Source organism: Hippocampus bargibanti, linkage group LG07 (genome assembly GCF_051943395.1).
Source record: "Hippocampus bargibanti isolate YZ-2025 linkage group LG07, ASM5194339v1, whole genome shotgun sequence".
Classification (NCBI taxonomy): domain Eukaryota; kingdom Metazoa; phylum Chordata; class Actinopteri; order Syngnathiformes; family Syngnathidae; genus Hippocampus; species Hippocampus bargibanti.
In genome coordinates this window covers 19484701-19497618 of record NC_142740.1, presented here as the reverse complement: position 1 = coordinate 19497618, position 12918 = coordinate 19484701, and the positions used below count along the sequence as shown (strand labels likewise).

Here is a 12918-nt window from a genome sequence, read left to right as displayed (position 1 = left end):
TATGTTTTGTGTTACCGGATCCATTGCCTTTAGAGCGCCCTGCCGTCTTTCTAAGACCTCTGGAAGATGCAGTTGGGGAAGAACAAGGCGAGGTCTGCCTACAGTGTGAAATTTCCAAAGAGTCTGTGATCCCCATCTGGAGGAAGGAGGGTATTGTCCTGACACCCGATGAAAAGCATGAATTGTGCCAGTACGGAAAGTCCCTGGCACTGATTATCCATTGCTTGAGCAAAGATGATGCTGGGCAGTATACCTGTGATCTGGGCACCAGCCAAACTAAGGCAAAAGTTACTGTGCACGGTGGGTTGAAAAGAAGTACAATTAAAATACATAGGCGGTGCAAATTGCAATGACCTTTATTTGATCTGTTTTCAGATTTACACATCACTATTATCCAGCGCTTGAAAACAACGTCCATAATGGAGGGTGAAAGTTGCACTTTTGAATGTCACCTCTCTCACGTTCTCAGCGATGATCCCTTCTGGACCATCAACGGTCAAGTGGTTGTCTCCAACGGCCACTTCCAGGTCATCAACAATGGTCGCAAGTATAAGCTGAAGATTAAAGATGCAGTTTTATCCAACGCTGGAGAAGTGGTCTTTGGAATTAAAGACTTAAGCTGCAGGACAATGCTCTTTGTTCAAGGTGAACGGCCAGTTTTATAATCATTGTAAGATGAATTAAAAAAAAGTAGATGAGTATGTCGCCTAATGTGTTTACTGTGATGTTAGAAAGGCCAGTGCACATTTTTAGGGATCTGTTGAATGTCAAGACGGTGCCAGGTGAAGATGCGCAGCTGAGTTGTGAGATCACCAAACCTGAGGTCAGCATCCACTGGCTGAAAAATGGCCACATGATCAGGCAGAGTCACAAATATAAGATGACCGTGGAAAAAAACATGGCCAAGCTAATAGTCAAGAATACCACAATAAGAGATTCAGGAGAATACATCTGCCAGGCTGATGGGGTTTCCTCCCATGCCAAACTGGAGGTGAGGGGTAAGTACTTGAGAGAAATCATTATTCCAGAATATTCACATTTTTCTTCAAAAAGATTAAAGTAAGACTATAACAGAAAATGAGCTCTTATGTTTAGCATTGACACACAATTTCTAAATTGTCTATCATTTCAGATCTGCAGCACTCATTCGAGAGGGAATTAAAGGACAGCCAAGCAGAGGAAAAAGGTAAAGTGACTTTGGAGTGCGAGACCAGGCAGCCAGCCAAGCGAGTGACCTGGCTCAAGGGCATGATAGAGCTTAGGTCGAGCAGGAAATATGTCATGAGGCAGAAGGGTGTGGTGCTTTCGCTCACCATCACTTATCTGGAGAAGTCAGACACAGATACCTACACGTGTGATGTTGGGACCATGCAGAGCCGTGCGCAGCTGACCGTGCAGGGTGAGGAATGAGGAAAACACTGAACACTCATTGAATGATTGAAGGAAGTTACAGTCTGCAAGTGCAACTGACCCTGACATATCAACTAACTTGCTAAAAAAAATTACAAAACGCAAAGAAAATGTGATTTTTAACCAGTACCAATAATATTAAATATCAGACAACATTGTCAATGACGAAGAAGATTCTAATGGTCACTGCCGATATAGGTTGCTCTATATTACAGGTGTTCACGTCGAGGCCCGGGAGCCAAATCTGACCCGGCATATCATTTTATTCGGCGCGTGAAAGAAAATCAAACTTTTGAAATACCATGACGCTTGCTAAATTCTGAAACAAAATTAAAAAAATTCCCATGTAAACCACAATAACAGTCATTATTTTTTACTTCAAATTTTGAAAACTAGTTATTTATTAATTTGTTGTGCGCTCTTTATGTAATATGTGGAGGGGATTAAACATACGAATGGCTTCCCCAAATTCATAATGGCCCCAAAGAGGAAAACATTACTACAATGTAGCCCGCGGCAAAAAATAAGTTTGACACCATTGCTCTTTATAGGGGAAAAACAAAAAGGATAACCTGTGAATGTTCAAGCTAATCACAGCCTAAATAACAAAAAAACCCTCTACACTACAACTCTATGCGACAAAATTATTTAATGGAATTGGTCCAAATCCCTTGGTGTTCACTTGACTTTAATCTTCGTAGGAAACCTTTTTAAAGATTTCAGTTATGAAGAACTCACATCGTATGTTTACATTCCTTTAAGGGCCAAGTTATTAATCCATGATTAAAAAAGAACACACACCTCATTGATCACGGATACCCGCACTGCCTCAAACTGATAGTGTCAAATGTTTTGGTAACCTTATTAGCATAAGATTCATGTGAGATTTCTCATCCTTTTTTGTGTGACAGGCCAGAGAGTTGTGATCCTGGATGAACTAGAGGACATTGAGTGCCTCGAAGGTGATACGGTCACCTTCAAGTGTCAAATCTGCCCCAGTGACTACACGGCGGTGAAGTGGTACTTAGACGAGACTCTGCTCTACAATAATCAGCTCAATGAGATCAAGATGCTGCCGAGTGGCTACCACACGCTGACATTTAGACAACTAGCGCGCAAAGACACTGGTACCATTTCGTTTTCAGCCGGTGACAAACGATCATATGCATCACTGTTGGTCAGAGGTGAAGATTCGTCTTTATTCTCATGTTCTCATACATTTTCTTTGGTCTTGAGTGGTTTGACTTGTTCACATTGCCAGAGAGACGGCCAACCATTTGCAAAGCCCTCAAGGACGTTGAAGCTATTGAAGGAGGTGCACTGGTTTTGTCCTGCGTGACCTCAAAGCCGTGCCACATCCTGTGGTACAAAGATTGTTGCCTGATGTGGAACTCGTCAAGGTACTTTGCAAGTCGTTCAGGATGTGAGGCTCGGCTGGCAATTCGGGAGGTCTGCCAAAGTGATGCTGGGGTGTATGAGTGCAGTGCTGGATCTGTTTCAACAAGGGCTGTTGTAACCGTCAAAGGTATTAATAATGTGAATTTTCTGATAATATTGTGAAACAATGACTCAAATTTGCTTTCCAATGGTTGTCTTTTGTTACTACCTCCTTTTAGCTATCCCAGCTGAATTTACAAAGCCTCTGCAGAACGTAGAGTCGCGTGAAGGTGAAACCGCTACATTGACTTGTGAATACTCTCTGCCGGGAGTCCAAATTCACTGGAAAAAAGGCAGCGAGAGCCTCAGGCCTGGAGACAAGTATGTGATGAAACAGAGACAGACCATCAACTCACTCCTAATCCAAGCTGTGAAGCCGGAGGACTCAGGGGAGTACACCTGTCAGTGTAGAGGCCACCACACTACAGCAAGGCTCAAAGTGCAAGGTAAACCTTGTTGTAATCTATCGAGATTTATTTTTCATTATACATTTCCACTTTCTATTCACTTTCACCATCTGCCGATCCATATTTTCTTTTTCCCTTGTTTTATAGGCATTCCGATTACATTCATTCAGCAACTGAAGAACATGCATGCAGAGGAAGGGAGCAATGTCATATTGCGATGTGAACTCTCCAAATCTGGAATAGCAGTTGAATGGATGAGAGGCCAAGAAATCTTGAAGAATGGAGTGAAGTACCAGATGAGAAGATGGGAGACAACATTCGAGCTTTTGATATGGAAAGCTGTTCCTGAAGACAGTGGATTTTACAAGTGTTTGTGTGCCGATCAGGTCACATCTGCCACTGTCAAAGTCAAAGGTAGCAAATATACCATTGCCAAAGTTCCACATAGTCTTGATTCATTGGTACTAAATATGTCATAACATTCCATAGCTCTGCCACTCACGTTCAAGCAGAAGCTGCACAACGTGAGCTTCGAGGAGGGCAAGATGGCAACGTTGCGGTGTGAGCTTTCCAAAGCATCTGTCTCAGTGGAGTGGTGGAAAGGGGGTGATGAGCTCATCAAGAATAGTGACAAATATCAAATGCGCCAGAGTGACACACTGATTGAACTGAGGATCCTAGATGTGACCCCAGAAGATAGCAACATCTACACGTGCCTTTGTGGGAGCCTCGAAACCACAGCGACCCTCACTGTGAATGGTACACTGCTTTATTTGTCAGATGTGCTCGTTATTGGTATAAATAAGTACGGAATTATGATTCATTCATTAAAATACAATAGACATTGTAAAGATTCTTTTATGTATGCATTATTATTCAGTGAGGAGAAATAAGCATATTTCCATGTTGCGCTTTAGCACTCCCCATTACCTTTAAGCAAAAGTTGAAGAACATTCAAGTGGAAGAAGGACGCAACATTACATTGTCTTGTGAGATCTCCAATCCTGGCGTCGCTGTGGAGTGGAGGCTCGCCGGTGAGCTTCTGGAGGACGGAGAAAAGTACCATGTGAAGCAGAGAGGCTCCATTCTCATGCTGACAATCAAAGATGCTCTGCCGGAGGACAGCGGCATCTACGCTTGTGTCTGCAGAGACCAGAAGACAAAGGCCACAGTTAAAGTCATTGGTATGTTATAAAGTATATGTAGGTCACTTACTATGACCATTTTGAAACATAAGAGTGGAATATTAAGTACCAAGTACAACATTTTTATGCCTATGATTGCATGATATATTTTAGCAGATTACATTGATCTGAATTATGGATTTGTAATACCCTAATGGTCTCTGGCAGTCCAGAGGGGACTTGATCCTCATTTTGAAAAGCATTGGTCTAAAATGTGGCCACTCTGGTGCCTGAGTTAAGGCCAGTTAGTTCTTACTAAATCTTTATTGTTGATATTAGAAGATCGCTGAGGACTTAAATGGACATTAAATACCTCAAGAACACCCCAAAATCTCATAGAACCTTCAAATGTGAGATCGTTTCCATATATTTGAATACTTGTGTCAGTGTTTGGTGTCATTACCATCCGCTCTCCACATAGCAGATTATTGGTCATTGGTATTTTGCCCGATTGTATACCGCAAACTGAAATATTTTCTTTGTTCCCGTGAAGCAATCCCTGCCACGTTTAAAGGGAGTCTGAAAAGCCAGGAGGCAGAGGAGGGCAGTAGCGTGACGCTCCGCTGCCAAGTGTCAAAAACAGATGCCCGTGTAGAATGGCAGAAAAATGGACACGTGCTGTCTGAGGAGATGTCTGGAAGTAAGTATCAGTTGAAACTTGAAGGGATAACAGCTGAGCTGACTATTGTCGGCGTTCAAGTGGAGGATGAGGGGAGGTACAGCTGTATTACAGGAGATGAGAAAACAACAGCAGAACTCAAAGTTCAAAGTCAGTCAAATCAACGTGCCGGTAAATTTAAAATATGTTTGGCGAATTGGATGCTGATGACATGAATCTGCATGTGCTCCGCCAAACAGCGCTTCCAGTCACATTCAAACATGGACTCAAGAATTTGGAGGTAAAAGAAGGCGACAGCGGGCTCTTCTGTTGTGAGCTCTCCAAATCTGGAGCTCCAGTGGAGTGGAGGAAAGGTCGCGTACTGCTGAGCAGTGGAGGCAAGTATGAAATGAGTCAGGAAGGGCCTTACACCAAGATGGTTGTCAACAACGTGCAAGACAGCGATGCTGGAAAATACATTTGCAAAACTAAGGACAGCCAATCAACTGCACAGCTATCCGTTGACGGTGAGTTACCACAACCCCGTGTCATATAAAATGTCCTTTTTTTTGCCAAATGAATTTATAAAGTTACTAATGTAACTCAAACCAAATACAGTAAAGTCTCGTTATATCGATATCGGATATATCGATAGTCCCGGTTATATCGATACTATTTCTATGCACGCACGGAGAAAATTACATGCAAACAGGGTCGGATATATCGATAGTCCCGGTTATATCGATATTTTTTCGGACTCCCTTGAATATCGATATAACGAGACTTTACTGTATATTAGTTGGGCAAATTATTTAACATTTCACATAAAATCACACTGTGCCCTGCCCTTGGAATGTTTGTTGTGTACATGGTGATTCTGAAGGATGGATATCAGATAATACAATGCACCTCTGGATTATTAGCGTAAGAATGAATACTGATCATTTCTTTCTACCCATATATCTTTAATCTCACACTGTGTTTGTCTTGCACACCACACAGAAGTTGACCATACACACAAGTGCAAGTGGTACCGCATTTCTACATACATCAACATGTAATATTGATGTGACAGGTCCAAAATTCCTGGATGCAGCTTGTCCTCGTCTATTTTTCTTCATTTTTCTCAGTAAGACTTTTTTTCTGCCTGACAGGTTTACCACCACGGTTCACGCTCATGCTTGCCAACCAGGAGGTGATTGAAGGCAATAGTGTGCTTCTGCGCTGTGATCTGAACAAACCTGCCCACTCAGTGGAGTGGAGAAGAGGAGGTTTGGTGTTGAGGCAAGGAGACAAGTACCAGATGAGGAAGAAGGATTTGCACATGGAAATGACTATTAATGATGTCAGCCTCGAAGACGCTGGTGATTACACCTGTACTTGTGGTGAAGAAACTACTACAGCTCGCCTTGCCGTGAATGGTCAGTATACAATCAGAATCCGAAAGCCTTTAATAGAATGGGGAAATTTAAAAATGTGCATTTGTGATCATATAATACTTACATTACTACAACGACTACTACTACTACCGCCACTACTACTACTAATATGACCACTACTACTACTACTACTACTACTACTATAATAATAATAATAATAATAATAATAATAATAATAATAATAGGCTCAAATACCTCCCGTGACCCCTGTGATGAGAAAGTGGTTCTGAAAACAAATGAATGGTGCATGGGTAATAGGTAGTGCTATTACCCATGCAAAATATTGCAGTGTTCTACCTTGGGTAATCTCTCTTTTTTCCCAATTAGAACGACCTGTGAAATTCCTCCATGAACTGAGTAATATTGAAGTGCAAGAAGGAAATGGGGTAACACTTTGCTGCCAGCTCTCTAAAGCAGGGATCACTGCTCAGTGGACGAAGGGAGATGAGTTGCTAACCAATGATGAGAAGTTTCAACTGAAGCAGAGAGGCTCCACACTGGAGCTGCTCATCAGGAAGAGCCAGCCTGAAGACAGCGGTGTTTACAGCTGCATCTGTGAAGACATTAAAACTACTGCGACAATCATCATAACCGGTGAGAGTCGCTGAACCTCATGGAAACATATGTCGACACATATAAACATTGCGTACAACTAAGTGTTAGCCGCATTAAAAAGGACATCTTCAATATGTTTATGGTTACGGAATCCCTGGTGCTGTCAAACTGTGCAGCATCACACTGTGGGCTGTTTCCAGAATTTTATTTTATTTTATTTAGCTGCATCCATTCATCCTTTTCCAAACTTTATATCACATATATGAGTAAATAGAGTCACTAGTGAGTTGGAGGCCCTCAGCTGAATTGGGCCAAGGATTAGGTATAACCTGGACTCCCAACAATCACAGAGCAGAAATAAACTATATTCTCCACACTATAAGACGTACATAAGACTTTTTTTTTCAAAAGTTGAACATGGCCCTTACAATCCAGTGCACCTTACATATGGGACACATTTTAAAATGTCATTCATTATAAGGTTCCACTTATAATTCGGTGCACTTTATATATGGAAAATGTTTTAAAATATATCATTGGTCTCACATGGTCTCAGAATGAATCAAGGAAGTTGTATACCACTGCAAACTACGGCAACAATATTGATCACATGGTTAAAAATACATAGTAACTCTGTCAACTGGAGACTTTTTGCTCACGCACATTAGTTTCCATTGAATTGCACAAACACATTGCTCACAGTAATGCCCTCACCCCTACAGCAATTCCAGTGATGTTCAAGCAAAAACTGAAGAACCAAGAAACAGTGGAAGAGAGCAGTGTGATGCTTTACTGCGAGCTCTCCAAACCAGGAATCCCAGTTGAGTGGAGAAAGGATGCTCAGCTGCTGAAGGAGGGAGCTAAATATCAGATGAAGCAAGCAGGCAGGTTGTGTCAGATGCTGATCACAGATCTCACACTCAAGGATACTGGCGAATACAGCTGCTGTGGTGATACAGCTGTTACATCTGCTGAGATCAAAGTAAGAGGTAGGCTCCAGTGAAGTCAAAACACATTACCTGTGAAAAAAAAAATACATTTGGAAAGTTAATATGAACAACAACAATCAGGAATACCGTTCCACCCAATTGATTGATATTAACAATGATACACGCAATTTGGTCAAAGAAGGAGTGTCATTTTTGTACAGTAAACAGCATAATTGTGTGTGTCAAAGATGTAAGAAAGACATCTCTTTGATTTTCATGTGTGGCTTTCTCCCAGCTCTTCCAGTTACATTTAAGCAAGAAGTTCAGAATTTGAAGCTGAAGGAAGGCGACAGTGGAGTGTTCTGCTGTGAGTTGTCCAAACGTGACGCACCGGTGGATTGGAGGAAAGGAAGAGTGATCCTTCAGGCCGGTTACAAATATGAAATAAAACAAGAGGGAAATTTCACTCAACTCTTTGTCAACAATGTAGAAGAATGTGACGCTGGAAAGTACACTTGCAAGACTAAAGACAGCCAATCCACTGCAGAGCTCATCGTGATAGGTGAGTGATCTCACATTTACTGTTAATTACAACGTGTTAATTACAATAAAATGCATTTTCAGCACCTCCCATCACATTCAAAACCAAGTTAAAGAACCTCCAAGTGGAAGAGGAAAACAGCGTGACATTGATATGTGAATTGTCCAAGCCCGGCCTTTCTGTTGAATGGAGGAAAGGCCAGGAGCTGCTGAAGAATAATTTCAAATACCAGCTAAGAAATCGAAACAGCATGTTGGAACTGACCATCAAAAACACTCAGCTGGAAGACAGCGGAGTCTACAGCTGTATCTATGGCGATACCAAGACTGTAGCCAACGTCACTGTGACACGTAAGAAATAGTTTCTATATTTGAGTATGCATGTTGTGGAATACTACTAATTTTCCTCCATCCTACATCCACAGCTATTCCCCTCACATTTAAAATGGGTTTGAAGAACCAGGAGGCCGCTGAGGGTGGCAACGTGACCCTACGATGTGAACTGTCCAAGAGTGGAATGTCTGTGGAGTGGTGGAAGGGAGAGGACCAGCTCCATCAAGGTGGGAGGTATCAGATGAGCCTCAAGGAAAATGTGGCTGAGATGAGTATCAAAAACATCCAGCCAGAGGATGTTGGGGAGTACAGTTGTGTCTTTGGCGAGCAGAAGACAACTGCTGAAGTGAACGTGAGAGGTATTCCATATGCTGCATGCCCATAAAATTCTTATTCATGAAAATGTACTAAGCTCTAATGATTATTGAGTTTTTGTCACAGAGCGTGCACAAACTCTGATGATCCTATTGCATATTTTATCATTAAAATGCTGTCCCCTGAACTGACAGCTTTTTAAATTGTCACCAAATACTCTGAAGTACTTTTTCAATGCCATCCATGGAAATGCTTGTCCCGTAAAACTAAATATTCTATAAAGTACAATACAGGAAAATGGTTTATGTGTCCCTGAGAGCTTTGAAAGGCGCTTAAAATGTAATGTATTATTATTATTTATGTGTGTTAATATGAATGCATTTTTATTTTATTTTATTACATTGTATGTGTGAAGGAAAAAAACAAGAGAGAGAAAAAAAAATCAAGCACTTACCATATTTTATCACTTTCCAAAAACTCATATCTTAGGAACGGGCAAGCATACCAAGGTAAAAATGGTGTTGCTTGAAAGATGAAATCTTAATCATTCATTGTCAGACTATGTACAGAATTGTGAGTAATCTTCAAATGAGTATGATATACAGTATTTCCTTTCATTGCTACTCATTTCTCCACTTTAATTGTCTTTTCATCCAAAGTAACAGAATGTCTCTTTTTTCCCTTATGCTAGCGGCGGCATCAGTATTCTTTGAGCAGGAACTGGAGAGTCAAGCGGTGACGGAAGGCAAACCGCTGCTGCTGTCATGTGAAGTTTCCAGCGCGAATGTCCCTGTCACTTGGAAGAAGGACAACGTGGTCATTGAAGCTGGTGCACGACTAATTATTACCAAAAAAGGACCTATGCATATGCTGGAGATCAAGCAGCTGAACCTGGACGATGCTGGTGAATATTGTTGCATCACGAGAGGCAAGAAGACCACCGCCAAGTTGATTGTGAGAGGTATGTCAAAGTGCAATAATGGGCCCCAGTTTATTGTAAAAAAAATCTCACTCTCCATTGCTTCACCGGTATCTTCCTTTGTCTTTGTCCTGCATAGAGCGGGTACGAATTGTGACAGACCTTAAAGACCTTACTGTAACTGCGGGGGAAGATGCCATGTTTGTGTGCGAGCTGAGCCATGCCAACGTGAATGAGGGTGTGTGGTGGCTGGACTCCAGTCCATTGCAGAAGAACGATATGAACCAGATGACATGCCAAGGTCGCACACACCGTCTTATTCTCACCATGACAACACCTGAGGAGACAGGCACTGTGGCATTTGTGATTGGGGAAGAAAGAACATCAGCAAGTCTGCTAGTGGTGCCAAAGCTCAGAGGTGGGAGGACATGTATCTATCAACCCCGATTGAGAAGCTTTGTTAATCGAAAGAGATGTTTTGATTTTCAGTTTTATTTGAGGAGAAACCTCAAGATGTTCTTATCTCGGAAGGAGAAATTGCTACTTTGTCATGCACAACCTCTGACTTGACCACCCCTGTTACCTGGAGCCGCAACCATATCGCTCTCCGAAATGGCGACAAATTTGAGATACGAAAGGAGGGAAAAGTCAACTTACTGCTCATCCATGCCGTGGAGCCCCGGGATGCTGGAGTTTACTCTTGTGATACAGGCGATGCACAGGCCACCGCCAAGCTTACTGTGACAGGTACTTAAGGGAGGGATGCAGTATTACAAAATGTAGGAGTTTCCATCTGTAGCATTTGTTTTCCATCTCCAGAGCTGCCCCCATTCTTCCAGGAAGAGTTGCAAAGCATTGAAACTGAAGAGGAAGGTTCGGCCATCCTGTGCTGTGAACTGTCCAAACTTGGGGTGCCAGTACAATGGAGGAGGAAAAGTTTACCACTTCGGGCTGGCAGGAAGTATGAGATGAAGCAGGATGGATGCTTCCTTCAGCTTCACATCAGGGACCTTAAACTTGAGGACAGTGGCAGCTACACGTGTCAAGCAGGAAATGCAGAAACTACTGCAACTGTTACAGTCAAAGGTGAGTTGACGTTCATCAAGCAAATCAAGCACAAGCTGTACAATATACAAACACATTCTTCCCCCAAAGCGTTCTATGGACTTCATCTCAAGGTGCTGTGCAGGCTGTCATTACTTTTTATGGATCAATTTTGCCAATCTATTGTATATGTATATTGGTGGCAACCCACTTTTACCAAAATGGTTGGGATTGGCTTTGGCTCATTCATAACTATAATGTAAGCACGCAGTGTCAAAAGTGATTGATGGGGTATTAATTCAGTTTGGCTTTCATTGTATTAATATTTCGGGCATTTAATGTCCATTATTGCCCAGAGTTGCGGCCGTTCTTCAAGAAAGATTTGGAAAATGTGCGGCTGGATGAGGGCGGTTCCGTTTCTCTGAGTTGTGAGGTGTCGAAACCTGGATTGCCAGTTCAATGGAAAAAGAACAAGCTTCCTCTGAGGGCCAACAGGAAGTATGAGATGAAGCAAGATGGCTGCATTCTCCAGCTTAACATCGTAGATCTGAAACCTGAAGACAGTGGCAGCTACTCGTGTCATATAGGAAGTGTGGAATCAACCGCAACTCTAAGAGTGAAAGGTAAGAACAGAGTGCTCTGATAATGTTTGCTGAGTGCGTCTCTGAAAGTTGAATCTCATCTTTCCCAGAACTTCCACCATATTTTAAAGTAAACTTACAGAATGTAAAGGCTGAGGAGGGAGCGATTGCCTCCCTACGCTGTCAGGTATCGAAGCCTGACACTGGCATACAATGGAAGAAGAACAAGTTGCCATTAAGAGCCAACAGCAAGTATTCAATGACACAAGATGGCTGCCTCCTACATCTCAAAATCAATGACCTCAAACTTGAGGATGAAGGTAGCTACACGTGTGAAGCAGGAAGCGCAGAAACCACTGCAACTCTTTCTGTAAAAGGTACATCCGCTTAACAGTTTGCGAACCCAATCAAAGGCCCTGTTTTATATACGATACATTATTGAACACATGTGTTCCTTCCTAGCCATTTCAACATTTTCATATATCCATATGGGTATTTGTATTTTGTATTTTTCCAGAGCTACAGGCGTTCTTTAAGAGAGATTTGGAAAATATTTGGATGGATGAGGGTGGTTCGGTTTCTTTGACATGTGAGGTGTCTAAACCTGAATTACCAGTTCAATGGAAAAAGAACAAGCTTCCTTTGAGAGCCAACAGGAAGTATAAGATGAAGCAAGATGGCTGCGTTCTGCAGCTTAACATTGTGGACCTCAAACCCGAAGACAGTGGAAGATATTCATGTCATGTAGGAAGTGTAGAATCAACTGCAACTATGACAGTGAAAGGTAGGAACAGACTTATATTTTCTGCTGAGAGCATCTCTCTAAATTGAATCTCCTCTTTCCTAGAACTTCCACCATTTTTCAAAGAAAACTTACATAATGTAAAGGCTGAGGAGGGAGGTATTGCCGCCCTGCACTGTGAAGTATCGAAGCCCGACACTGCTATACAATGGAAGAAGAACAAATTGCCAATAAGAGCCAGCTGCAAGTATTCAATTACACAAGATGGCTGCTTCCTACAGCTCAAAATCAGTGACCTTAAACCTGAGGATGAAGGTAGCTACTCATGTGAAGCAGGAGGCACAGCAACCACTGCAACTGTTTCTGTAAAAGGTATGCCCACATGAGAATTTGGGAGCTCAATAAAAGGCACCGTTTTTTACATGGTACATAATTGAACGCTATTGTGTTCCTTCCTCTCCATTTCAAAATGTTCACATATCCAT

General features: G+C 42.0%; 1 protein-coding gene across 1 annotated transcript in view; it reads left to right on the top strand.

Moving 5' to 3' along the window:
* The window catches only part of obscna (obscurin, cytoskeletal calmodulin and titin-interacting RhoGEF a), a 38311-nt gene that overhangs the window by 2655 nt on the left and 22738 nt on the right, over nucleotides 1–12918 (top strand). The window contains exons 9-34 of the mRNA XM_089001066.1: nucleotides 34–300; nucleotides 376–645; nucleotides 732–998; nucleotides 1133–1399; nucleotides 2322–2594; nucleotides 2672–2935; nucleotides 3027–3293; nucleotides 3402–3668; nucleotides 3744–4013; nucleotides 4172–4438; nucleotides 4932–5207; nucleotides 5297–5563; nucleotides 6191–6457; nucleotides 6803–7069; nucleotides 7753–8019; nucleotides 8255–8521; nucleotides 8584–8850; nucleotides 8925–9191; nucleotides 9839–10108; nucleotides 10206–10484; nucleotides 10556–10813; nucleotides 10886–11152; nucleotides 11467–11733; nucleotides 11802–12068; nucleotides 12209–12475; nucleotides 12539–12805. Coding sequence (XP_088857192.1) covers nucleotides 34–300; nucleotides 376–645; nucleotides 732–998; nucleotides 1133–1399; nucleotides 2322–2594; nucleotides 2672–2935; nucleotides 3027–3293; nucleotides 3402–3668; nucleotides 3744–4013; nucleotides 4172–4438; nucleotides 4932–5207; nucleotides 5297–5563; nucleotides 6191–6457; nucleotides 6803–7069; nucleotides 7753–8019; nucleotides 8255–8521; nucleotides 8584–8850; nucleotides 8925–9191; nucleotides 9839–10108; nucleotides 10206–10484; nucleotides 10556–10813; nucleotides 10886–11152; nucleotides 11467–11733; nucleotides 11802–12068; nucleotides 12209–12475; nucleotides 12539–12805 — 6966 coding nt within the window. The remainder of the gene's footprint in view (nucleotides 1–33; nucleotides 301–375; nucleotides 646–731; nucleotides 999–1132; nucleotides 1400–2321; nucleotides 2595–2671; nucleotides 2936–3026; nucleotides 3294–3401; nucleotides 3669–3743; nucleotides 4014–4171; nucleotides 4439–4931; nucleotides 5208–5296; nucleotides 5564–6190; nucleotides 6458–6802; nucleotides 7070–7752; nucleotides 8020–8254; nucleotides 8522–8583; nucleotides 8851–8924; nucleotides 9192–9838; nucleotides 10109–10205; nucleotides 10485–10555; nucleotides 10814–10885; nucleotides 11153–11466; nucleotides 11734–11801; nucleotides 12069–12208; nucleotides 12476–12538; nucleotides 12806–12918) is intronic.